At 40.3% G+C, this 26,621-nt stretch overlaps 1 protein-coding gene across 8 annotated transcripts in view; it reads left to right on the top strand.

Annotated features, from left to right (window-relative positions):
* The window catches only part of PTK2 (protein tyrosine kinase 2), a 187,029-nt gene that overhangs the window by 60,924 nt on the left and 99,484 nt on the right, over nt 1-26,621 (top strand). For all 8 annotated transcript variants that reach the window (XM_064706739.1, XM_064706740.1, XM_064706733.1 and 5 more), the window contains one exon: nt 21,113-21,339. In XM_064706739.1, coding sequence (XP_064562809.1) covers nt 21,145-21,339 — 195 coding nt within the window. In that variant the 5' untranslated portion in view covers nt 21,113-21,144. The remainder of the gene's footprint in view (nt 1-21,112; nt 21,340-26,621) is intronic.

Raw genomic sequence — 26,621 nt, 5'->3', positions numbered from 1 at the left:
GTGTGTGCCATGTGAGTTGTTACTGCAGGGTGATCACAGTCCTTGAACTCAGCCATTCAAACTGACATGGAAAATCTATACTGGCTTAAAATAATTGAGCCAAATTCAGTCAAAAACCTACTCTTGACTAAAAGAAATAATAAAAATTTTAACCTGTGTTGTGAAATGTATTTAATCTGCTGGGAAAGAGTTTTGCCCTATTGCAAATGTTGCAATCTTTTTTGAAAGAGAAGCAGTTCCAAGTGAAATGTTGTGGGTTTGTTTTTGGTGAGCCCTGCTGATTGAGGGGGTGTGCTCAGATGGGACCTGCTGGTCATGTGTTGAATATAAGCAAGGCAGTTGGATGCATAAGAGAGGAGGTCAGAGCTGTTTCTCCTTCATCTCCATGTCATAAATCTCTGCTGTGTTGCTGACAGAGTGATAACATTCAGTCCAACAGGCCCTTAGGTTTTTATGTGATAGGTGATCACTAAGAGGGACACAGTCATAAAAAAATGGAGTAAGGGACGTTGCTGTGAAGGTTGTAGGCAGGTAAATAATCTCTAAAGCAAGATATCCTGCTTCTTTGATGCAGACATTCTATATATAACATAGAAATATAATTGTTCTTGTGTATAGAAAGGAAAAAAAGCCTTTCTGTTTGTGTGGGTGTGCTGCTGCATCTTCTCAGTGAGCTTCAGCTGAAGTGACTGGAGGGGAAGCGCCTGCTCTTGCATTTCTTCTTTGCTCTATAGGTGTAGTTTAGGAGTGACATTTTGTGCTTTTCCCATGGTGTCTGAGGGGAAAACAACTGGGAAAAGTCTGGTTTGTCATTTGTCAGTCTGTTGTTGGCTAACCACGTGGGCTACATTGGCCATTTCCTTCTGAAGGGTAATGTTGCCTAAACTTTTGTTAAACTTAGTAATAACTTTGTAGCTTCTTGAGCTATGAGACTTGCAAACCATGAAAAGCATCTCTTCAGTTCCTGTTTTTTGGGGAGGTTTTTGTAGAAAGAAGAAAAATAATGTTAATCTCATCAAACCACTAATTTTCAAGGCAAAAAGTTCATAGAATCACAGAATGGTATGTGCTGGTAGGGACCTTAAATATCTGTCTAGTTCCAGTTCCCCTGCCATGGGCAGGGACACCTTCCCCTGGACTGGATTGCTCAGAGTATCATATTCCTGATTTGCCTGGATATATTTAAAGGTGGAAAATAATCTGGAATAGCAGGGGGGGTTCCCTTCCAGTGTTCCAGCACAACGTGTGGTAGCTCAATATTCTTTAAAATACAGGAACTGTGCAGCTCAGGGAGTCTGCTGCATTCCCACTGGGGTGATTGTTCACATTCAGAGACGACTGGAATGGAAGATGGAGCTGGAGATATTCTTACAAGAAAGGAAAGTGATTGTTTTAAAGGGCTGGGGGAGCATTTGGTGTTCCCTGGGTAATGGAGATGTGTGATCTTATCAATTGTAGCACCTGGTAATGAGCCAGTGAAGCAGCTTGGAATTAAATTCTGAGCTGCCTGGAACAAACCTAAACTTCAGTAAGGAAAACAAAATGTTTGAAAGATCCTTTTAAAGAAGCATTGGAAAACAAGTCTAACAGCAAAGTGTGGAAGTTGGAACCCAAGTGAATGTTTCATTGTTGGAAATGGTGCATTAAGCACAAAAGTTAAGCAGGAGTTTATAGCCCTAATTGCTTTCTTATTCAGTTTATATTTGAAATTTCTTTATCACAAGTCCCATTATGTGTTTGTGTATATTTATTTTCTGTATGTAAAATACATCTACAGACATGTGCATAATTTGATTTGCCCAGTTAACCTGGCAAGACTTGCAGCATTTCAACGTTAGGTACCAAAGATGATCTCTTATCTGCTTCTCTGTTTTTAGCAAATGCAATTCATTGGGCAATGTCTCTTTTGGAAGCTTTTATTGGTGGGACTATGGTACTGAAATGAGCTTTTGTGACTGGTGTTGTATTTGTAAGAAATGTTTTAGGTTGTCTCAACCCTTCACTTGATGTAGTGCTGCTGAAATTGAACAGTTGCAAATATGTATTTTGTAAAAAATGTTGATATGCCAGCAAAGATGATGTACTTTTCATTAATTGTGTGGAAAAAAACCCTCACTAGTATTCCTAGATTCATGACCTGATATGGATTTGTTCATGGAATTATTAAAAAGTGGAGATATTACAGATTAATATACACAATAACACTATAGTAGGGAAATCTGTACAAGCTGCTGAAATCTGTAACCCAGCACAACAACCAAAATCCAAACATAAGGAAATATCTTTGTAAATACTATATTAAAAGTTATAATATAAATTATTATAACTATAAATATAAAAAGTTATAATATAGTGTACTTAAGCTTCTATATTAAAAGAAGCTTAAGTACAGGACATCATAAGAGTATTTGATTGGAGGAGTTACAGAAATATTGTATCATTCATGAAGATTTCATCATCATGCAAAAGCAATGAGATCCCTGCAGTATCTCCTGTTGAATCCATGTTGAGAAGTCCCAATGCCAGTTTTCCCTGCTGGGTTTGCAAGGACAGGGCTTGCCTGAGGTGTGGAGGTGATTGAGGTATGGAGGTCACTGGTGGTTGCCCAGCATGGATTTATTGGCATATGGAAAGAGGGTGGGATTGTCCTCTTCTGATATTTAATGTAGCTTAGCATAGATAGTAAGAAAAGCATTTCTGTGTGTATTCAATCCTGCTGAGTCATTTTATTGAAAATAACCTGTAAACAAACTCCCTTTTCCCATGTATTTATTTGATAACCCAGCTTTGTTACTTTGCCAGAAGGGAGATGGGTTAATCCTCTCCCCAAGCACTGTCACTGCTTTCTGAAGTCGTGTTTCTCCTGCCAGTGATTTCAGATCCATAACAGTGAGCATTAGGGGTTTGTACTTCCTATTTAAATTGGAATCTGCAAATGAAGTGTTGTCCCTTGATTTACCAAGGTAATGTCTAAGGAGAAACAGCTTTTTCCATGGCCTGAGTCTCCTCATCTTGAGTAAATACAGGAGTAAAATCAGTGTGTGCTTCAGTTCTGCTGTGCCTTGGGACAGCAGCTCACAGCACCTGAGCTCTTCAGTGATGTCCTGTGCAGCATCACATCAGCAGGGGATGAGGGTAATGAACTCAACAGTGGCATTTTGAGACCCAAAGCTGAACTTTTTACTTCAGTTGGCTGTGCTGTAGAAGTAAAAGTAAAGCCAGACGTTCCTCACTTGAACCATACCTCTTGATAAAGCAAAGTTAATCACTGAATTGCCAGTATTTGGTCGTGGATTCCCATACTGTTTGAGTTTTCTCTTTTAACATCCATCTAGAGGTCATAGGAGCAAGGAACATTTTCATCATAAGTGATTGCAGGGTGAGTAATGGTCTGCAGTCCTGTTACATCTTTATTTCTGGGAAGGAACTGGGTGTGGTCTGTAGCTTCTTAGCTGATTTTGGAAGATAAGGGGCAATAGGATTGAAACTTCTCACAACCTTTCTGCTGATATGTGTGCAACTCAGCAATGATCTGTTCCTGCTGGTATGGGGAGATAGTAGGAATCATGTTCCTGAAATCTCAGTGTGTTCAGCTCAAAGGGGGTTTTGTCTCAGCCTGTGTCACGATGGTTGGTCAAGATAATCTGAAGAATTGCAACAAAGGTACTTTGGAGTCGAGCAGCCTTTTCAATTTGATCCTAACAAATGATTCCCATGCAACAAGTTGCATTGCCAGGTACTTGAACAGCAGCTTTTTGTCCATTCAGGTGTTTGATTGCAGCAGTCCTGACTCATGCTGGCAGAATTAAAAGGTCTCTGATTTATGGTTCTGTAGAGCTGTACCTGTCAAATAGGAGCATGTGGGTGCTGCAGATATCCATCCCAGCCCCTCCCCAGAGGGAAAGGGTGACAGGAGCTGTGTATCTGTTCCCAGTTCAGGGCTGATTCCTGTGTCATGTTTATCATGAGAGCAGCAAAGAAATTAAGATTTACACCCTGAGCTGTTCCAGCCATGTCCTCTGACATGGAAATGGGATGGGCACATAGGGATGTGCCTGTCAGGTCAATAAGTTAATGTTTTATCAGCTAACCAGGTTCAGCAGAAGGTGGGCTTTTCTGCATGTGCTTCTGAAACTAAAATTAGGGGGATTTTGTTCTGGTTATAATTATGAGAACTTAGTGCCTGTGGTGTTCTTACACAGACTTGGGAGGATGCTGTACAACCACAGAATAGTTTGGGTTGGAAGGAATCTCCAAGGTCATTTCACTCCAACCCCCTCAGCCGTGGGCAGGGACACCTTCCACTGTCCCAGGTTGCTCCAAGCCCCATCCAAACTGACCTTGGACACTTCCAGGGATGGGGCAGCCACAGCTTCTCTGGGAAATCTGTACCAAGGCCCCACCACCCTCACACCAGAGAATTTCTTCCTTGTTCCTGTCCTTAAAATGAAACATTTGCCCCTTCAGTCTTCTACTTTTACTTTTATATTTCTTAAATACATACACGTAGTATTTCATATAGTATCTCATATAAAATATAAAATATATACTGTTTTATAGATACAGGATATATAAACTGAATATATGAATACAAGGCATCATCAGGTCTTTGTTTGGAAAATATCCATTACTCTTCTTCTTTCCAGAGTAATTTTGGTGTTTGTATAGGTTCTGGTTTTATGTGATACTGAACAAACTTTTTGCTGGTTTTGGTTGCATTAATTTAGTTTTCCTGGAACAACTATGTGACCTGTATTGACCAGTAGTTCGAAGTACCAAACTTGCACATCTGAATATAATTTAAATATCTTTTGTCAGTCTAGAGGTGCAATAAAAATGCTTTTGGAATAATGCTCTTATCTGCCACATCTCACTTCTCTTCCCACCTCTGGCTGTGATACATCTGGGCAGTTTAAGTAATGTTCCACGCTGATGAAAACCAAGGTGTTGCTGTAGGAACAGGAGCACTTGCTGTGGCTGTGGCTGCCAAATAATTTCTGTGATAAACCCTCCTTCAGGTAGTTTTCTACTCAGAATTATCCTAGTCCTTAATTGCTGATGCTGAAATCAGTCTGGAATCTCTGAAATTAATTCCTAAAATTTGAAGGGATAATAGTTGTGCTTTTTCTGTGTCTGGTCTGTTCTGGGAGGGAGCAGTGACTGTTGGAGATGGAAATGGGAATTATCTGAAATCAGGAGCAAGCACACCCTGGGTGCTCCTGGATACACAGCAAGGTCATGTTCACAATTCCTGTTCCATCCTGTAGGAAAAGCCAGGCAAGTTAAAACACACTTCATGTTTATCCAGCAGAGAAAAGCAATGGCAACCAGTCACTTCTGTTTAATCCAGATTTATCTCTAGTTTGTTTTTTTTTAATGTTAAAATCACAGCCAAGCCAAAGTAAAATAAACCACAGTGGGAGGGTTTGGGTGTAAATATATCAGGAACAAGGAAAAAAGCATCAAAATGGGGGAAAACTCTCATACTTGAAACTGGCTGTAAGATGGGATCAAACTTGGGTCTGTATTTATGAGTTCACAGAGGTCAGAAATCCTGGCTGAAGGATTTTTAAATCCAGGTGTCTCAGGTTACCTGTGTGGTTGCAAAGGCTTGTGCATCTTCAGAAGAATGAGAAATGAGGACAGGTTTGAAACTTGCAGTCACAAATCTTCTGTGTTTTTTCAGCATGGTATTGGGAAATTCAGGAAAGATTAGTATGAACACAGTATTTGGAGACATAAAATCAAGAGGGAGAACACCAAACCTCAACTTAAAATAGTTTTTTATGTCTGCCAAGAATAATAATTTCATTTTATGAATCAGTCACTGATGTCTCAATCCAGTGAGTATTTTCCTGTTCAGTGGTAGGAACATAAACAAGAGGTTGTGATTTTTTTTTAATAATGCTGCATTTTGGGAAGTGAGAGTCATTCCCTTTCCCTAATGTGGGAATTATCTTGAATTTCAGTTTTGTTGCTGTCTGTGGTACACGTGTTGCTTCAGCCCTACAATAATTGTACAAAACAATAGTTAATCTATAACTTTTTGTAGATTATTACCACAAAATTCTTGAATACTTTTCCTTCTATTTTTAGGACTTTCCTTGCTCTGTATATCCAGTCTGCACTCACATTATTAATGCTGCTCCAGTTTTGTTGGAAATGGGAATAAAAATGTGCTGCTTTATTTCTTTTCTCTGCTAGGAGAAGTATCAGATCAGGCAGTGAGACTTGAGCTGTGCCCTTCTGTTCTCCCAAGGACAACCTCCTGCTCTGCAATAAAGCTGCTCATAAAATGTGTCCGTTGTGACTGACTGGGCAGATTTTATTGGGCTGGGTCCTTTCAGGTGCTGAATTCTTCCTCCTTCCTCATCCCGGAGCACTCAGCTGCTCCAGCACTCCTCACCACCACATTTGTGTATTCCAGTCTGCTGGAGATCACAGGGGCGGGTGTTGCTTTGGATAATCAAGGCCCTGCTGAAGGAGAAAAGTGGATCTGGAGCACTTTAGGTTGTGGATTTATCAGTTCTGGCCTGTATTTTCTTTGATATTGGTGGTACAGTGTAATTTGGCACTAAATTTTTAGATGGACTATTATTTTTTTGCCTCAATTATTACTTTTTTCTTTTTTCTCTTTCATTTCAGACCAGAGAGGTGCTGTTTGTTTTATCACTGTGAACTGTTTTCTTTAGCATGTAAGAGAAGATTATATAAATGTTATAATAACTTGATTTATAAGTTCAGAGCTTTCTGTCAAAACAACATGTTTATAGTCATACTCCCAGCCTAATTTGTTATCTCCCTTTAATCTTAATTTTCTTGCATTGAAACAAACATGGAATTTAAGCCTTTCCTGCAAAATATCCTATAAGAATTGACAAATTCTGTCCAAAATAATTTCTTTGTAAATACCTTGTATTGGTGTACATCTTTGCTAAGTGCCTTTTAAAGCATTGAGATCAATCTGTATGTTTTATATATGCTGTACAGCAATATATTGTCTTCTTTAAATTAGACTCTGAAAGAACAAAACCAATTTAAAATTTATGTCTTACATCTGAAAAATGAGGAAAAAAAGTATTTAGCATTTTTTTTCTGGGCATTTGTCCAGTTTCTAAAAGCAACAACTCTGATTTTAGGTTGGTTTTTTAATATCAGGTGACAGAACTTAACAATGAACTTAACACACACACACCAGGGAAATAATTAAACATTTTTCAAGTCCTGTCCTTTTAAATGCTATGACTGAATTGTGATAACCAAGGGAAGATGGATAAGAGATGACTTTAATAAATGACCTTGTATCATAAAAGTGAACTAAAGAGAAACTGAACCAGGGTTGTGTTTAGTTTTGGTATTAGTTTTCTACATCTCCAAAATCTTTATGCTGTGGGTTTCTTTTGATTAATTAAAACAATGAAGAATCTTGAGTTGTCTAGTTTAAAAAAAATATAATTAGCATGCATTGATGTTGAGAAACGTCTTCCACAGTTTGAGTTGGCCCCAGAAACTTCAAATATGATGAAGAAGTTCTGAAATAAACTGAGTTTTCTGACCTCGAGTGTGGCAGGGGGTCATTGCAGTGAGTGGGGAAATGGGGCTGGGCTGTGCTGCCAAACCCGCCGGGATCTGTTCCTGGAGGGATTTTTCTCTCAGCTTCGCCCTCTCTGTGCCTGTCTCACTTCTGCTCTGGGTCACAGTCTGTGTGACACAGTCAAGTTCTTGCTGTGAAAAATGCATTTTCCACAAAGAAGGGTGGAACAGGGATGTTTTCAGTCGCTGTTGAGTGACATCTTAAATAAAGAATTAGTGTTGCCCATTAATGAATCAGAATTTGGTCTTTCCTAAAACTTTTTAAATGTGTAGGATTGCTCTAAGTGGAAAATAGTGGCTTGGGGCTGTTAGTTTAGGGGCTTGATCTTTATTTATTTATTTTTAAAAATGTATTTATTTTGCCTAAAGCGGTAGAGTAAACCATGAAGTCTCATCAAGTATGCTGCTCTGTACTCTTCTTTGTATTAGCAAAGTATTCTTCTGTTCACCTCTTAAAGTGGGAAAACTAATTTCCTTCTGGAGTGTGAAAATCATTTGCAGCTCATTTCTTCAGAGCAAATCCTATTAACTCTTGATGTCTCAGGTTTTCCTCTGAGTGGTGTTGTCTTTGACAGCAGAACATAACTGCGTTTTAAGTGAGCTTTTCTTGTGGAATTCCTGTCAGCCATGAAACTCACTTGCTAAGTGAAATATTCTGCAGCTGATTAAAATGTAATGAAATCATGTTCCTGACAAATGCTGAGCATCTTTAAAGACCATACTTTGACATTTGCAAAATAATGGGAAATAATTAGAGGTTAGTTGTGCTTATGCTGCTGTAGACTGTGCGAGGCATAGCTCAAATTACCCTTTTCCTTTACATTTCATTGTAGTTACTTGTTCAGTTGGTCCCTGGTGGAAAAGAAGCACCTCATTACATCTTAAAAGTTCCTATCACCTCTTTAAAATTCCAGTGCCTGGCTGGAGACCTGTGGATGGTGCCATGATAGTCAGTGATCAGCTGTTTTGTTGATTTTGGTGCAAATTACAGGTGCTCATCACCTTCCTCAGATGCAAACAAACCTTACTTGTTTATCCTGTTCCCAGAGAATTCCATCAACTTCTGCCCCTGTTAAAGATTATTGGTTAAATCTGTCCATTTAGTTGGTCAAACTTGTCTGGGTACCGGCTAAGAGTTGATAAATGGCTTTAAAGGAAGGAAAAAGAGAAGGTTGAAGTTGGAAATTACACTTGAATTTGTAATACTGGTATTACAAATTATATGCTAGTATATACAAATTGTATACCAAGTTATTTTTGCCTTCTTTAACCATTGCAGTGGAATAGTTCTTCTTCATCTCCTACTTGTTCTCTGCTCCTCTTTGTCTTTCCTCTTCACCTCTCTCTTGACCAGGTATTGAAAATCAGTAAATGTTATTTAATAGTTTAGCAGCAGAGGCTTAGAAGTGCCAGTTTTAGACTGTGAACCCCAAGAAAAACTAAACCCCCACCAAAATCAGAAAAAAATAGGGCCAGACTGCTTTATTCTGTCTTCATGTGTAAAAGCAACTCAAAAATTTAAGCAGCAGCAGCAGCAGGAGGGCTCAGAGGGAAGCAAGGGCTCCATGGTTGGGAAGAGTGGATGAGGAAATGCTGGGCAGGGAGGAAAGGGGCAGCAAGGAGAAATTATTAAGTTGGTGAAGCAGCCTCTGGTGACAACTTGCTTGCCTTTGAAAAATGAACTCAAACCTCTGTACAAATACACTCTTCAGAAATGACCATATATCAGTTTTGTAGCTCCTAACACAGGCATGTCTGAGAAACCAGACAAATTCCTTTAATGATCTTTGGATGTTAAACTATACATGAGAACTTAAGCTCTGTGCAAGAAAATAATTTTTAAAAAAACTTGAAAAATAAGACCTGAGTGATGGGACATTGGGACTTCCTTAATTTTCTTAGGGTTTTTTCGTTGTTTTTGTTGTTTTAATATACTTATATGAACCCTTTAAAGGATCAGACTATATTCAGTGTAGGCTTTTTGGATGTGTTCATAGATGGGCTTTTTTTCATAGAGTTGTTTATTTTTCTGAGCTGTTCTATAATAAAAATGTTTTTTTACTTCTTTTAGTTTTCTGACTTGATTTCAGGCTTTTCTAAGCATGGACATCATTGTTTTGCACTGGCATCTATGGACTTGATAAATTTAGTCTATGAAAAAGCTGCCAAAAGCTGTGTATATGTATTTTCATCTGAACTTTTTGGAAGCCCCAAGGGTTATATTTGACCTTTGGAACAAGTCCAGGGGAGGCCATTAAGTTGATCATGGGGCTGGAGCACCTTGGCTATGGAGACAAACCAGGAGAGTTGGGGCTGTTCAGCCTGGAGAAGAAAATGCTCTGCAGAGACCTTGGAGCCCTTCCAGTGCCTGAAGGGGCTCCAAGAGAGTTGAGAGGGATTTGGGACAAGGGCCTGGAGTGACAGGAGGAGAGGGAGCCACTTTAACATGAAGGGCAGGAGGTTTAGATCAGATGTTAGGAAGAAATTCTTCCCTGTGAGGGAGGTGAGGCCCTGGCACAGGTTGCCCAGAGAGGTTGTGGATGTCCCATCCCTGGAAGTGTCCAAGGCCAGGTTGGATGGGGCTTGGAGCAACCTGGGATAGTGGAAGGTGTCCCTGCCCATGGCAGGAGTTGGAATGAGATGATCTTGAAGGTCCTTCCAACCCAAACCATTCCAGAATTCTGTATTTCACCTTCAATAGCAGAAGCAAAAAGTGAAGCTTTTATGGATGTTCTTAAATAAAATAATTTAACCCATCAGTGTTTCATTCTCTTTGGACAGCATCTCGTACTTGTGACTATCTCAGGAGAATGTGTGAGCATGACTGTTGTCTGCAGCCTGTCCTTCTGTTCCTTCAGTATCCACTGCATTAGAGACTTCTAGAGAATCTTTTAATATCAGTTTATCCATCCTTGTGAATCTTGTAAATATTGATCAAGCTCCCATCTGGAGTCCTGCCTTTCTTAGCTTCCCTTCACAAGGCTCCTGCTCTGCCCCTTCATTATTTCAGTTGTGTTTCTCTGGACTTTTGAACAATGCAGAAGATGTTCTGGAAATTCCATTGACTTTTCTGTGGAACCTTGGGGCTAAAATAGAAAAAACTTAATCCATAATTCTCTGCTGACAAGGGGTTGAGTGATGCTGAAGACACCCCTTGCCTTTAGTAAGCATTGACAGAACCTCTTCCAAGTCACAAAGATCCCAAAGAACCAATTTCAGGCTAAAATTGGTAATCTGGTGAAATACTTTGTCCTTTTTGTTTAGAATATTTCATAATTTTATCAATTTGTGCAGTTTTTCCTAATTTTTGCTCCTGTTCAGTTTATGTAGGTATTTAAGTGTTTCCAGGTAATTCTGACCCAGGTACCTCTGACTTGCTGCATGTTTGTGGTGTGGAAGGTGTATTGTCACAACATTCAGGTTTTGTGCAGAAATATTTTCACACATATTAAAGCACACACACTCCTTCCTGAAGGAGATTGTGCTTCTATTTTCTCTCTAACTAGTACAAATCATTTATTTGAAAATAAATTAAAGCATATTAAGGGCACAGATTGTAAATATGTAAGAACTCTGCTTCCTGAAGCTCGTGTGCAAAGGTGTTTCAATTGCCAGATCCTTTTGGATTGTGTTCTCAGGCCAAGTCAATTCAGCATTTAAAAACTGCACGTGTTCAATACATCCCCCCTCTCCAATTAATATTCCTGTGTGTTCTAGTAGAGGCTTGAAGGGGGATGGATTGATACCTCTGTGTGTGGGGTGTTAGCTTATGGAGGTGTCTTGTTTGTGTAACACCAACTTAATTTATTACCACCTGCTGTTTCTGCAAATGGTGAGATTGTCACACACAAATTGCGTATTTCATCACTGTGATGGTGGGAATTGATTTATTGTTTCCAGGGAAATAATTGAATAGAAGAAAAATGCACTGTAAAGTAAGTTGCATCTTTATGAGCTTCTTACTTAATACCTGTCCATTATCAAATATATTCTAAAAAGGTGCAGTAAATTCTTGTGGGGCTAGTGAAACCTGCTGACTTGGTGCCTTCAGGTGTGCCTGAATTTCTCCACCACGAAGATGTTGAACCATGAGGATGTTAAACCTGTCACCCCTGTCTCCTTTGCTCCCTGCCATGATGAGGGGATGCTCACACTGCTGGTTTGGGACCTCAGTGCTGCTGGGTCTGTGCTGATCACCATGGATGGGCTGTCACAGAACCTGCAAAAACTCAATTTTACTTCTGGGTTTGAAATGTGTAGCAGTAGAATTAGATATTTCTGGTATTTCTGACCCCATTCCCTGTTGTTTGAAATTTGATAACAAATCAGTATCTGGGTTATCTCAGGTGGGATGAGGTGGATTAGATGGAGCAGCCCAAACAGTTGCTTTAGTGGAAGAGGCTGATGTGGGTTTTGGCACAGGCTGTGCTGTAATTATGGCTCATGTGTTGCAAAGCACGATGAGGTTTTGACCCTGGGTGTCTCCTGTCAGGGGAGGTTGGAGAGGAGATGAAAATAGTGCCACGTGTACTGTGATTGATTATTCCTGTGGTGTTCTGCATGATTCCTTCCACAATTGGAAGTGGCAAAACTGAGGAAACTTAATTGTACTGAAGCTTGTCTTGCTTTAGGGAATTGAACCCACCTCTTCCAGGTTCCAATTAATTTTTCTACCACAGACCCAATATTTTATCCTTTTAAGTACTAAATTCCACTTTCAGAGAGCTCTCTTGAAGGAAGCCCTAAATTAAATGTTTTTGGGCTGGTTAATACCAGTTGGAATGGCTTCCTTCCCCTGGCTTACAAACCTCAGGAAGCAGTGACTCAGTTGGAAGTAGAATGGTCTAATGGCAGCTGTTACCTTCTTTAGCTCTTCTAGAAATTTTAACCCTTCTGGTCATTTGTGTCTCATGCAAAGCCAAATTTTTAGCTGATCTGACATATATAGTGGAGATGGTTCTGAAAAATGAATTAGTTTTTCTAACATCAATTCTTTGGTAAGCTGTTGTCTGACTCCTCTCTGTTTACTGCAGGTTGAAGAAACCCCTAAAGCACACATTCTGAACCCACTTTATATTGTAATCATGTTATTTAGGTGAGAGCTTTCCCTTAAATTTGTGAATTCCTTATTTCTCAGTAGAGTGTAAATGTCAAACTTCAGGCCCGGTGGTATATTAGACTTGCTTTAATTAATTAAGAAAGGTTCAGTAGCCCTGTGTTAGATTGAAGGTAAAGGACTGAAAAGTGCTTTGACTGGACACCAAAGGTGTTTTCTTGGATGATTCCAATTTTGTGAGCCTTTCAGTGTTGATGGTTCCATTCAGAGATTTAATGATGCATTCACTGGAAAACCCCACCAGAAACCTCAGAGCTTCATCGGGATTGAAAGGAGCAAAAGCTCTGAATGCCCTTCCCTTAGCTGGGCAGTGCACAGCACAGAAATCCCTTTTTTCTGGAGAGAGTGTGGGAGCAAGGGACCCTGTCCAAGGGAGAATTCCATCTGCAGTGGGGTGTTGGGTTCTGGGTTTGGATTCAGCCCTGCACAGCACATCAGGAGCATCCACCTGGGATGGATGCACTGGTGGGGAATCCATAAATTGTGTCCTGATACAAAGCAATATGGAATCATTGGTGCTGACTCCAGAACTCTGAAGAGGGCCGATGATCTGTTTGGAGTGGATGAAGTGTTTTAAATTGCCTTTTTAAGGCTTTATTATGTTTTGTTGGTTTTTGTTTTATTTTTAATAAAAATCTTGAAGTGGTCCATACAGTGTGTGTTTATCTGCTTCTAGCTTGACTTAGCCAGAGTACAGAGTAAAGAATCACGTTTTTCTTCATTTCTACCTCTGGAGAGGCTGTGGTTACTGGCTTTGAGAAACACCTGAGCCAGAATAAACCTAAGGCAAACTTTTTACAGGTCATTGAATTTTGTAAGAGGCCATTGCCCTGCCAGCAGCAGCGAGGCTGTTGTCATGCTGTTCCTCCTGAGCACTTAAGTGCCTTTTATCTGACAGTTGAAATTATTAAAGGGCGTTAAACATTAAAAGGAACATTTTGAATTATAGGCTGGGATGGTGTCATTCAGTAATATAAAACCAGGAAATCCCAGGTAAAATCGAATGGTGGCCAAAGCCAAATGTGTTGAGCCTTGACAGTGTAGCTGTGATACCTCATTGCTCTCCTCTGCTGCCTCTTGTTTCAGGCACTTCTGGTTTTTAATTTTGGAGAAGCACCCTTGCATCATCACCAATTCTCATTAGTTTTTACTATTCTAGAAGGACAGTGAACTCTCCCTGCTTGTATTTGCCTCTGAAGCTGTTTGGAAGAAGAGCTGGGCTGTGTGGGTCCTCCTTGGAGCAATATTTCAGTGTTAGAAAAGATTATTTGAATTCATTCCTTCAGTCTCTTATTTCAATTTTCATAGCAAGGGCTGCTGCCAACAAGTAGTGCAGCTTCAAAATACACAGAAATTAATTTAAATCTTTATTTTAAAATTGCACAGTTGTTACTTGCTCATTTCTCTGGTGCCTTTTGAAATAAAACTGCACCCCTCTAATTCTCCAGAGCTTGCTAGAAGCAAGCAACAAAAAATTCAAGGGGAGATTAGTGTTTATTTGAATTTCAGTGGTGCCAAGGGACCACAGTGAAAGTTCAGAGTGCTGTTGAGAAATTAGGCAAGTATCTAACTGGATACTGTGTTCTAATTAAAGCTTGTACAGACATTGATTTTCTTGTATTCCCAACACAACTGATGTTTCCTCACTATTTAATTTTTTAATATTAAAAATAGAAAACGGTGCTGACTCCAAAGGGAATTGCTGATAGCACAGATTATGTAATGTTCCAATAAAATTGGGTTAAACTGAGTATTTAAAGGTACATTAGGGCTTAATCCTGTGGGATTTTTAGTGAGAAGGATGGGTGGTGTTTTGAATGCAGAGTGGATGAGTACAAGACTTTTTGGGACATTTGGAAAATTGCTGCCTGACAGGACAAACGTTTAACCATTGGTCTGTCCCCTGAAACTCTGTCAATCCTGTCATCCCAAGGTGCAGCTGCGCCAGTAACAGCACTCAGCAAAATCCACTCTGAGTTCAGAATTGTTTGGCACTCAGCAAAAGCCACTCAGAGTTCTTCAGCAGCCTTTGACCATAGCAGCTGTACAGGGAATAAATATGCCACGGTTTAATTTAATTTAGGTGATACATTAATTTATTTATACTTTGTTTATTATTGATTTTTAGTGAGTTATCCTTGTCTTACATTTACATGCCCAGGAATGTCATATTGCTTCACTTCATGTGGGTCTTGTAGTTCATGCTGTGTCTGAATTCCTCCTTCATGCTTCCTTGAATGTTTAATCTCCTAAAACATTATTATAATTGAAATAAATGGTCCCATATTGGCAATTTGTATTGCTAAACTTGTTTTGACTTTGGTTTGTATTATCTTTCAACTGTATTGAGACATAGATTTAGTAACTGTTCAGGCAATATTCCCTGAGGGGGGGAAAAATGAAATTGCCAGTTTTTATTTCATACTAATACAGTGAAGTACTTGGTGAGATGTTTTAGGCTAAAATAGATACTAAGAACTTGATTTTAAAATTGTTTTAATGTGTCTGGCTTTATACTTTGATCTGAGAGCCTTGATAAATGCTTTTGGCTACAAATACTGCACTTAAAACTACATATACCTGCAGTTGTATATGCAGGAGTAGGGAGAAAGCAGTGACCAGGAAAGGAATAAAAAGAGGCAGCAAGAGAAATAAATAAATACATAAATGTGTTCTTGGATGTAGTCATAGCAAATATTACCAAAACCAGTGAACATAGCTGAAAGGCAGGGTAAAGTGCAACAAAGGATTGCTCCTTTTTTCTTCTGCTTTTGAACATCAGCATTAGCTGAAAGAAGAAGTACAAGAAAAATAAACTCAGCAGGGAACAAACAGGGACATTCCAACGTGACTTATGGAAATAGCTGAAATTACTGAATGCCTTTGAAGGCTAAAGTGATGATAAAAGGAAAATATAGCCCTTCTCCTTTCTTTCTGAATCCATCCCTAATTTGAAATCACAAACCTGATGGTTTTCTCCAGGTTTCATCCTTAAATGTGTAAGAAGATGTTGACATCAAGGAAATGCAAAAAGGGCTTGTCACACACCTGGCACCTTTGCTGCTTCTCTGCTGTGGATGTGTTTGTATCAGGTGATGGAATACCAAAAGTCAGCAATGTGCTGACTCTCAACACAGGCCCCAAAAATACAGGCTTTGTCATGGGGATCCTAGTTAAAATTGTACTTTACACCTTTCCCGTCTGTGAGGTTGAGATAGTCAAGTTAATATTTGCAAGGTGAGTTACAGCAGGATTTAATACAAGCTGTGAAAATGGATTGAGCTTGAAATGCACGAGATGTTTACTCTCTGATGTGAGATGTATTCTGGATAATTTCTTATTTTAGAGTGTGAAATAAATCCTTAATTTAGTTTTTATTGCCAAATAACAAAATTTCAGATGTTGCAAGGCACCTGTGGAGATTTATCCTCCTCTGCCTCTGCTCAGAGCAGGGTCAGCCTACAGCAGGTTGCTCAGGACTGTGTCCAGCTGTGATCTGAATACAGACAGATGGAGATTCCACAACCTCTGGGCAACCTGTTGCAGTGTTCAGCCACCTGTGTAGTGCAAAAACTTTCTCTTAATACTTAAAATGGAAATTCCTGTTTTGTCCCTTCGTGCCCAAATAAATGAATGTATCACTGGGCATCATTGCGAGCAGTCTGGCTCCATCTTTACTGTATTTATACACATTTGGAAGATCCCCCTGAGCTTTTTTCCCCCAGGCCAAACCATCCCATTTCTCTGAGCCTTTCCTTGTATGACAGACACTGAAATTCCTGACCTGTTTTTGTGGCCCTTCATTGGACTGTCTCCATAATGTCCCTGTCTCTCTTGTCAGGATTGGTAGCAAAACCCAGGAGCCTGATGGTTGCAAGGACACTTTGCTGGCTTATGGTTGGCTTGGTGTCACCAGGACATCCAGGTCCTCTGGAAAGCTGCTTTGCAGTCAGTCTGTCCAGTAAAGCAGCATTGTTTGTCAAAGGTGCAAGCAATCTAAATCTAATCTTTCATTTACTTTAATAATTAAGTAATATTTGAAAGTATTTTAAGTCTTGCAGAAGGATTATTACACCAGGACCAGAGAACAAAATGAACTCTGAATCCTTACTGTATTCTTAGCTTTTCTAACAGATTTTATAGATTCTTTCAGATTTGTATAGATTTGAATTTAGATGACCAAGTTATTTTGCAGAAATGCCACCTGGAAGGGGCTTTAGCTCATAGATGTCAATGCCTTCAAGCCTTAGATGGGGATCAGAATGTGGAGGTTAAAGAATAATAAGATTTCATGGTATCTACAAAGGACAATGTGGAGTCACAGTGTGAATAATGTGAATAATTACAGCTTGGTTCCTTGTAACATGAACTTGTTAGCACTGCATTGTTGGCCATCAGCCAACACTAATAAGAGAAAGTGTTGTTTATTTTTTAAATTATTTTTTATTATCAAACTGCTGATGTTGAAGACATTATTTGCATTGAAACCATTTTCCTTATGAGATGACTCTACTATCACTTTATTAACCAATTTGCAGTTAATTGATTTAAATATTTTTTAATGACTTTTGACTGTCTCATTAGTGGAAATGATTTAATTTCTGAGTACTCAAAGCTCATAGTGAAACGTGACTTAGAACTTTGATTGTGCTACTGGAAGTCATAACACTGATTTTGTTTCTGATACAGTCAGCAAATGTGGGAATGTGTCAGGAGGAGTCACTTTGAGAGGAAATAACTTCTAGACAGATTCAACTTGCCTAAATCTCAGGTACTCTCACCACAGTAAAGAAAACCATCTCAGCAATAATAAATACATCTTGTGTTGTAGTCTGGGTACAACAGCAGCATCTCAGCAGGGCTGGTTTGCTTTGCTGGTTTGCTTTGCTCCTCCCCCAGTCTTGGAATAGTCCTTGACCTTGCTGAGAAATCACAGGGGTTTCTCTGAAGTGCGAGCCCTGGGAGAACAATAGTCCTTCCTCTTGGAAGCTCCAAGGGATACTGGCACAGAGCCTTGCATACAAAGAAATTTGACCATGCTTGACTTTACACCATGAGCTTTTTACACCACAAGATCCAATAAAATACAGTAGAATTAAGTAATAAAATCATGGAATGGTTTGAGTTGGGAAAGATCTTGAAGATCATCTAGTTCCACCTTCCCTGCCATGAGCAAGAGCTCCTTCCACTAGGTTGCTGTGTCCAAAATTTCTGATTTATATGCAATGTAAATCTGCCTTCTTTTAGTTGACTGCAGCTTGTTTCTGGCCCATGGTAGCACACTGTACCTGTCTATTTAATACCAAGAGGATTAAAGCTGCTCATTTAAACTGAGATGTGTAATTGCAGCATTACTCACCAGTCTGGTTTGAATTTAGAACAGCCCAAATAAGCATCGTGGTGTTGTTATCTGAGCTTTCTTTGTATCGTAAAACACCCAGCAGCTCTTGTAAAGTAGTTGTTTAACAGCAGCTGTGTTTTACAAAGTTTTGGCCTGGGGCAGAGTTTTACAGTCACACTACAAGCTCAAACCCAGGGGCTGGTTTTAATGGGAATGTTAATAGGTCCATAACCAGGGATATGGCATGTGTTTCTATACCTGGAGCTATCAGATTTATTGCTGCTTTGGTGCTTCATAAAGTAAACGTTGGGCTTTTTAAAAGAAGTTGTAAGGAACCAGTGAAGATCAAATACTGAAGGAAAACTGCTATTCTAGTTTTGTGGAGGGGGTTGTTTTATTTAGAAAAACCTCTGTGAAATTGAACCTTGTGAAAACTGACCCTGTACCCAGTACTGTCAGTCTGATGTCTAATTCCACATTTTGAAGAATAATGAAACATTATAATAGTGGTTTCCCTGTCCATTGAAATGACACCTTGTAAGAGCCCTTCAGTGTGTAGGTGCTGGAGTCTTGCATTGCTTTCCTGTTTGCTGCTCCCAAGGGCTGGAGATTGTCCATATTTAAGCCTATGGCTAGACATGTAAATGCTTGGTTTGGTGTTTCCCCAATAGCTTTTCTCCCTCTATAGCTGTTCTTCAGCCACATAAAACCTGATGAATGTGTGTATTAAGTGGCTGGAGTGTGGTGAATTAATACTAAAGCAGGCATTCTTATGGTTCTCTGTGAAGACATGACTCAATTTTGCTTTGTGTTGTAGCAATTCTCCCTGCTGTCTGCTTATGTAAACTTTAAATAAAGCTCAGCAGTTTCACCGGTGACCTTGAGGTAGGGTGGGTTGTTCTGAAGGATGCAGAGCATCCTGCACAAGGTCAGTGGCCTTGTCTGAGCCTGAAAACTGCAATTTCACTCCAGACAGTTGGATAATTTCATTCCAAACAGTTGGAAATTGGGCTTCATCTGCCTGAATTTCTCCTGGTGAAACTCCCTACCCTGAGGACCTTTGGGGTTTTGCAATGGCTATTTTAACCTTACAGGAGGGAGTCTTGCAGTTTGGAGCTTGTACAGTCGTGTTGTGTTGGTGTTACTGTGCCACAGGGGAGATTTTGGTGCCTGTTTCAGCTTTAAAGTCAATGTTTGTGTAAAAACAGCTCACGGGCTCCTTTGGTGAGCAGAAGTCAAAGAGTTGCTGAGGGGCTCCTGGCATTTTCAGATCTGTGTCTGTTTGTGAGAGGTGAAGAGGAGGAGAAGCTTTAATGTGAGTCTTGGGTTGGCTTAATTAATTTTTATTGATGTCCAGAAAAGAGGAGCAATGAAGCTGTAGCGGTTTCTTGAGTTTTCACAGAGATAGGAAACTCTGGCAGGTGGGGGAAGTCCCTCAAGGGTCAGACACTGTCAAAGTGTTGGGAGAAGCTTCTCCTTGGCTTCTCTCACCATCTCCCCTGAGGGCAGGACATCAGAGGCCTTTTGTCTGTCCACTGTAAGTTCCTGCCTTTCCCTTGGATCAATGCAATTTATTCAAAGAGGTAAAGACATCCTGCTCCGATGGGCTGTTGTTTCTTTTCTATCTGGTGGGTCTGAATTTCATGGATGCTTAATACTTCCAGTCAGGTTTTAGCCTCACAAATGTTATCTACAATCTGGAGATTTCAAGCACTGATGTTGCTGGTGCTAATTCCTGTTAGCTGAGCTCATGGTGTGTTTTGAGCGTGGCTGGTGTTGTCACAGCTGCTGCTGGAGGGGAGATGCTCTCCCTCACTCTGATCCTGGCTGCTTCTGCTTCTCTTGCTGTTCAGCAGCTCAGGCATGGAGCTAGCCAGTCCTGAACACCAAATCACCTGGGTTTTGTTTTGATTCCCCCCCCCCCCAATAGTTTTCTGAGCCATTTCTTGGGCAGGTGACAGGGTGATGATGGCTGAAGCTCTGAGGGGCAGCCAGGCATTACAGGAGCTCAGCTGGAAGCAGGGGGGTCTCTCTTGTCCCTCTCAGTGAGGTGAACCAGGGCTCAGACATTCAGTTTACTACCAGCAAGGCGTTCAGAGCACTTTGCCAAAAAGATCAAGTTTAGTTTATTTTTAACTCACATTTTCAAAACTGCCTCCCTGTGAGGAGGAGGAGGTAGGGAAAGCTCTGTGCACTTGTCCAAGGCCTGGAGCAGAGCCCTGCAGTCCTTTGCTCTCTGCAGCCAGCGGACTGGAATGATGCTCTGGGCTGGCAGGCAGGGAGGAGGTGCTCTTTGCTCTTTTTCTCTTGGACTGCATTGATTTCTCAGACACCATCTGCTTGTGGCTGACTAATTAGAAGCAGTAGCCAAGAGGCAATTTTCTTCTTTTTCCTTTGACATGCAGACTCATACCACTGTGCCTTTTGCCATCAGACTTTGAAATCAGGCTAGTGAAAAATAAAACTTAGCCACTTGTTCAGAAATTGCTGAGAGCGGGGATAGCTGTGATCTGAATGGTTCCTCACTGAATAATGAACTTCAGTCTGGGTGGGTTTGTGTGCCACTGGTTTCCAAACTAGCACAAAAGGAGTGAAGATTTCATTGTTTTAGCCTTGGAACAGGAGAGCCTGCTGTTGGTGTGTGGCTTCGTAGTGGGGAGCCTCCAGTTCAGTGCTGGGGTTTCCTTATCCCTCTTTAGAGGTTTGTTGTAGGAGCAGACTTGGCAGATTCTAGGGATGAAAACTGTTTGAACTGAAAGCTGCTATTTGTTGTGAGGGACCTGGGGTAAGTCACTGAGAAACAAATGGAAGAGGTTTTGCTAAAGATACCACTTCTGTAAATAATTGTGGTGTTCACGTTTAGATCACTTGCTCCAAGGGGCTTTCAGTTTCTCTGGTAGTCATCTGGATAAGTTTTTATGTTTGTAGATACATAAATATTTTAGTTGCTTTCCAAAAAGAAAGTGAATCTTCGTGGTTTTCTGGTAAATGCCTTGTATGAAGAAGTAGAAGATTCATACATAACTAAAATTAATTTCTTTCTTTTTTTTCCCTTTCCCTAGAATATGACAGATACCTAGCATCTAGCAAAACCATGGCAGCAGCTTACCTTGACCCAAACTTGAATCACACCCCAAGTTCAGGTGCAAAGACTCACCTCAGTACTGGCATGGAACGTTCCCCAGGGGCCATGGAACGAGTCCTGAAGGTTTTCCACTACTTTGAAATCAACAGCGAGCCAACAACGTGGGCCAGCAACATCCGGCACGGAGACGCCACCGATGTCCGAGTGAGTCCCTTTTCAGCATTTCATGCCATCCTTAGGTGAAGCGTTATCTTCAAAAATGGGAGGTAAAAATGGGAAGCAAACAAACATAAAAGTTTCGTGGTTTATTTTGAAAATAATCTTGACCCGTTGTATATTTTGCATAAATTCAGGAACTTTAAGTGGTACCGACCTGTGTGGCACCTCAAGGCAGGAATGAGAGCAGGGATGAATGTGACATTAAATTATGTTTTCATGTTTTAAAAGAAATAATAAGAAATTAATGTGTTTAATTGTATATATGAGTGTATTTATGTGCTTAAAATGTTTTAATATAATGTGTACATCACTTAGGGAAAGAAATATTGTTTGGTTTTTCCCCCAGACAGTCATTCCATCCTCTCCCCCTCTAGTCACCTGCTGCTTGTATTTTTATAATACTGTTCTTCAGTTCATCTATGGAAAAACCCAAAAGTTGTGACTTTCTAGAGAATAAGTATCTGTAATCTTTAGAGTTCTGTGGAAATGTTATATATGCATGAGAACACTTTATTGTGAGCTTACATCCTCTCTAATGCTGAGATCTTACCTTTTCTGCATTTATCCTTTAAATTTTTGAGGTTTTGTGGTATCTAAACTGTAACTAAGCCTAGTTTAGCATGTCAAATGCTTTTGTGGTTTGCTTGTTTTTTAATTATCTTCCAAGAGCAGAATCTTGCAGGGTGGTAGGTGGTGTGTGGGGTTGTTTTCTGCTGTGAGGTACTTGCTGTGGAAGCAGATCCCATCTGCTCCTTCCTTCCAACAGCTCTTCAAATTCCACTGCAAAGATTCTGCTGAGGAGAGAGATTGTCATGGAGTGATGGAGACTTGTTTCTCCTTCTATCCTTTATTAATTTTCCTTTGTACAAGAGAAAACGAAATTAATAAAAACCCATGAAGAGTTTTGAATGTTTATCTCCCTTTCCACTGTTTATTTCCTAGCATGGCTGCATGTGCAAAGGCCCAAGAGAATTCCTCAGTGGAGGAGTTCTTGTGTTCCTAAACACAGACCTGTGAAATCCAGGGATTTTCATTGGTGATGATCAGAAAATCTGTCTCTTGTCAATTCAATAAGTTCCTGTCTGTGTTTGGGGACAGATCAGAGGTTCAGCAACAGGAATCATTATCATCAATTGCATACATATTTTATGTGGAGTAAAGTTTTTTGGGTGCCACTTGAAATGTTTTTGCTCCTTGACTTAAGTATTAATGGTTTGCTATCTCTAATCTGATTGATTTGTTTCATTAAGTGCATTACTTGGTACAAGAGGAGCAAAACTATGTCTCAGTATGTTTTTAACCTTGCAAACCTCTCCTCTGGATAAATGTCCTGGGCTCTTAATGTGGTACTTGAAATGAAGGCTGTCTTTCCAGAGAAGTATGTAAAACCCTGGAAAACAAAAGCAGATATTAAATCTGTTTTTTTCCAGCTCAGGAATACCTGTGGTTATGGACTTTAAGGATATAAAACTTGGAGTTGCTAAGAAATTCAGTGCTGAGTTCAGTTGGCAGTTATATATTGTTTTTAAAAGCAAGAATATGCCATTTTTTAAATAAAAACAGGATCAAAAGAACAGGCGAGTAGCAGTTACTTGACGCTTGCCTTAATTTTTAATTTTTACATGTACTTTTAATTGGATGGATGTTTCCAAAAGAGTGGGAATTTTGTATTGTTCTGATGGGTTGCTGGTAAACTTCCTTCTTTTTGCAAATGTCCTTCTTTTGTTATTTTGTTCAACTGGGACAGTGACTGCTGAATGTGAATGTGCAGGTAGTGAAGGTCTAGCACTGATGTATTACCATGACATTTATTTTAGAAACAGTAAACCCTTGTTGGAGTACAAGCCTACATTCCATTGGAATGACTGCTGTTTGACCAAGCTGAATAATTGAAGATTAAAATAGCCTGTAAGGTTTTTATGCCTCCTTTTGTGGAGGAGACTCTGCCATTTCTTCTGAATTACAGCCTGAGGGAGGAGACTGGAGCTGGGTTTGTTTCCAAGGAGCTCTGAAGGAATATTCAAAGGTGAATGTCTTTGGGACAGCTCTGCCATTCAAAGGAAATGAGGTTTTCTAAGGCTGCTCCCTGGTCAGCACAGCTGCTGGTGATAGCTGGGCAACATTTCCAGTATTTGGGGTACATTCCCAGTGTTAGAAGTCACACTTGGTCAGGAATCTCTAGATGAGCCAATTAAAGGTGTTTCTGCTGCTAAAGCCAGAGGACTTTATGGAATCTACCCAGGGAAAGTAAAGTTGGAATTTTCTTTCCTGATTTGTGGTTCCTAACATCTTCTGTTTCTAACAAGGTGCAGTTTGCCTTTGTGAATGAAGGATGTGTTTGAGAGTCAAACCAGCAATAAAAAGGTCTTTTCCTCTTAAAAAAACTAAATAAAAAAGAGGAAAACAAAGATACAATATCCTAGAGTGTAGAGTAGAAACAGTGATTTAGCTGTATACCTTCTCTGCAATTCCTTGGTCATAAGGGTAAACACTTTTCATTAAAACTCAGGTGGTTAAGTTAATATGAACAGAAATCAGCTTTCTGTAGAAATCCCTTAAAAGGCTGACTGTGATTTCCTTGCTGCTTGTTTTAAAATGTCTTTCACCAAGACAGCAGTGTGGCTCCACATAGGCTTTGCTTTGAGGAGAACTTTGGGCTGTTCACCTCTGCTTATTCTGGATGGATTTAGTCCCTCAAAGACTGCTGTTTCCTCAGAGGATTGAAGGCTGTGCTCTGCAGTGGATGCAAGAGCAGCTTCTCAATTCTGGGAACTGCTTTCTTGGATTTCAAAGAACTGGCATGCTCTCATTACCCTCTTTTTCTTTGGTCTTATACTGAAGACATGCTTCATTTCCAAAAGAAAGAAAAGGCTTTTATGAATGTGCAAACAGTGGTCTCCTCCTGTGAATGTGTATGCAGACACAGCCAAACATTTGCCAGGGGAAGAAAAGTTGTTTATCTTCCTTGTTTATCTTGGTATGGCTTGTTTGGATGTGGTGTCTGGATGTTTGTGCACAAAGGGATTTCCAGGCTTGGGGCTTGGAGGGAATGCAGGGCATTCTGTGCCCTGCTCACAGCCTCAGGTGTGGCGTGTGAGGAGGTGGCTGCTGCTGAGATGGAATTTTTTGGTCTCAAGTGCACCCTGAAAGTCAACACTGCCACTGGGTCTTGATCAACACTTAGGAGAAAATCACCTCTGTTTTCAGATGTGGTTGAAGCAGAATTGTAGCCATCATTAAGGAAAAAGAAAAAAAAGACTGCAATGCATGTAGCACATTGAATGGGTAGAGAAGATCTGGGATTTTTGGAAAATGGGCATTGGGAAACCTTGTGTGAGTCCTTACAGGAGACTTTTTATAAAGTGCAGATCTTCTGTGCAGTCTCCTTTTCCACCCCAGAGGTGCCCACCTTGCATCAATTACACCTTTTTTAAAAGTTCTAGCCTTTAAAGCTTGTCCTTGATTCTTAACCAGTTGTTGTGAGAAGTAAAGACATTATTTATGTGGAAATAACAAACACAAATCTCAAACCAGGTTATTGCCAGACATGTGTTGTACCTTGATTATCAGAAAGGTTTTTTTCTTTCCAATTTTGTTATACTGTCTACAACCTAAGCTGGATAGAGATAGCATTAAAACTTTTAACCTGTCTGATTAGTCCTTATTTTTGTAGTTGAAGAGAAACATGGTTAGAGCTCTTGAACAAATAAAGGTAAATGTTTGGGGTTCTCTTAACCTGGTTTCAATTCAAGTGTCCTTTTCTTTCTTTTCTATGCAGTACCACCTTGAAATGTCAGCTTCCTTAATGTTGACAGAATAAGAACTCAAAAAGCTGAATTTAACAAGTACAGTAGCTAAGGGGAAGGATATTATCTAACTTCAAAAAACCCTAAATGCAAGGAGCATTGGCTACATCCTATCCCATCCCATTTGCAAAAAGACCGGAGCAAATTCCTCAGCTTCCCTGCCCACCTGCAAAACCCTGCTCCTCCCAGGTATAAGGCACATGTGCAGGTTGGAAAGCTGTGTGCTCTGGTCTGTTCCTAAGCTGAGTGCTTTAGGGGAAGGGCTGGAGCACACTCAGCTGGGTCTTCACTGAGCAGTAATTCAGCTCTTACTGTGTTCTGTGTTGTGTCTTCTTTCCCATTCAGTCCTTGCTGTACTTTCCCCTATTGGTGCAAGAGAGCAGAATGTTTGAGTGGAGATCAGTTTGTGGTGGAGGAATGGGAAGATCCTGCAGTGCAAAGGTCTGAAATTCAAATGTTACCCTGGTAAAGACCCGAGTTTCATTGGCAGCTCCTCCTTGCTGTTTGTTTTCTCATGCTGCCACCGTAGCTGTGCTGGCACAGGTGGTGTGACTGTTTTGGCAAACTCATCCAAGTTTAAATGAATGATTGTTTTGCTGTTGTTGCAAATCCAGATCAGTTCTGTAATCTTGTTAGCTGCATTGTCTTGCACCCTGACACAGCTGAAAAGGCTGGGGGGAGAAAGGAAATGCCTGTTTATGCTGGCACTGAGGGAACAGAGTATTAAAGCCTTATTGATGAACATCCCTTGTCATCCTCAGCAGCATTCCTGGTTTCCAAGCATTTCCCAAGAAGGATATTGCCTGTTCTGAAAAAGGGCAGGAGGCTTGTCAGTCCAGCCTCAGTGCCATGTGTGATTCCACCCACTCACCTCCAAGGCTCCTCCTTTTTCAAACCTGTGTCTGTGTTATTTAGAGCCAATATCTGGACAAAAGGTGCTACACATCTACTTTGGCTACTCTGGAGCAGATCTGGGCTGCACAATACTGATCCTGAATCTGCTCCCCAGCTGTGGAATGGCCAGATGTGCTTTATTGCTGCTCAGTTCCCCCCAAGCCAGAAGAGTTGTAGGAGAATGGGCATGGGGTGGAGCCGCTCTGGTGTTTCTACTGCAATCTGAAAGGAAATGCAAATATATTAATTGGATGAGTTTTTATCTACTGGGTTTTTCTTTTAAAATAGATTCTTACTAGATTTAGTAACAGGGGGAGCAGCTTGGTCACACAAAGCTCTGTGGAAAGAGGCTGTGAGTGCTGGCAGGAGTCAAAGCTGGATTAATATTTTTGGTGAAGTCAGCTCTTTACAGCAATGGTTGCATATTCAAATCTCATTTCTGTGTGTGTACAGTGATATATGTGCTTTGAGGCAGTGGAATTATTTGATGTATAGAAGCAGACTGGAGTGCAGCCATTCAAACATCAAATAGATGTGTGTAAAAATGTATAAAATAATTTCTGGTCT

The sequence above is a fragment of the Zonotrichia leucophrys genome, chromosome 2, assembly GCF_028769735.1.
Source record: "Zonotrichia leucophrys gambelii isolate GWCS_2022_RI chromosome 2, RI_Zleu_2.0, whole genome shotgun sequence".
NCBI lineage: Eukaryota > Metazoa > Chordata > Aves > Passeriformes > Passerellidae > Zonotrichia > Zonotrichia leucophrys.
Note: the sequence above shows the minus strand (reverse complement) of the source record. Positions and strands in the feature narration are given on the sequence as shown.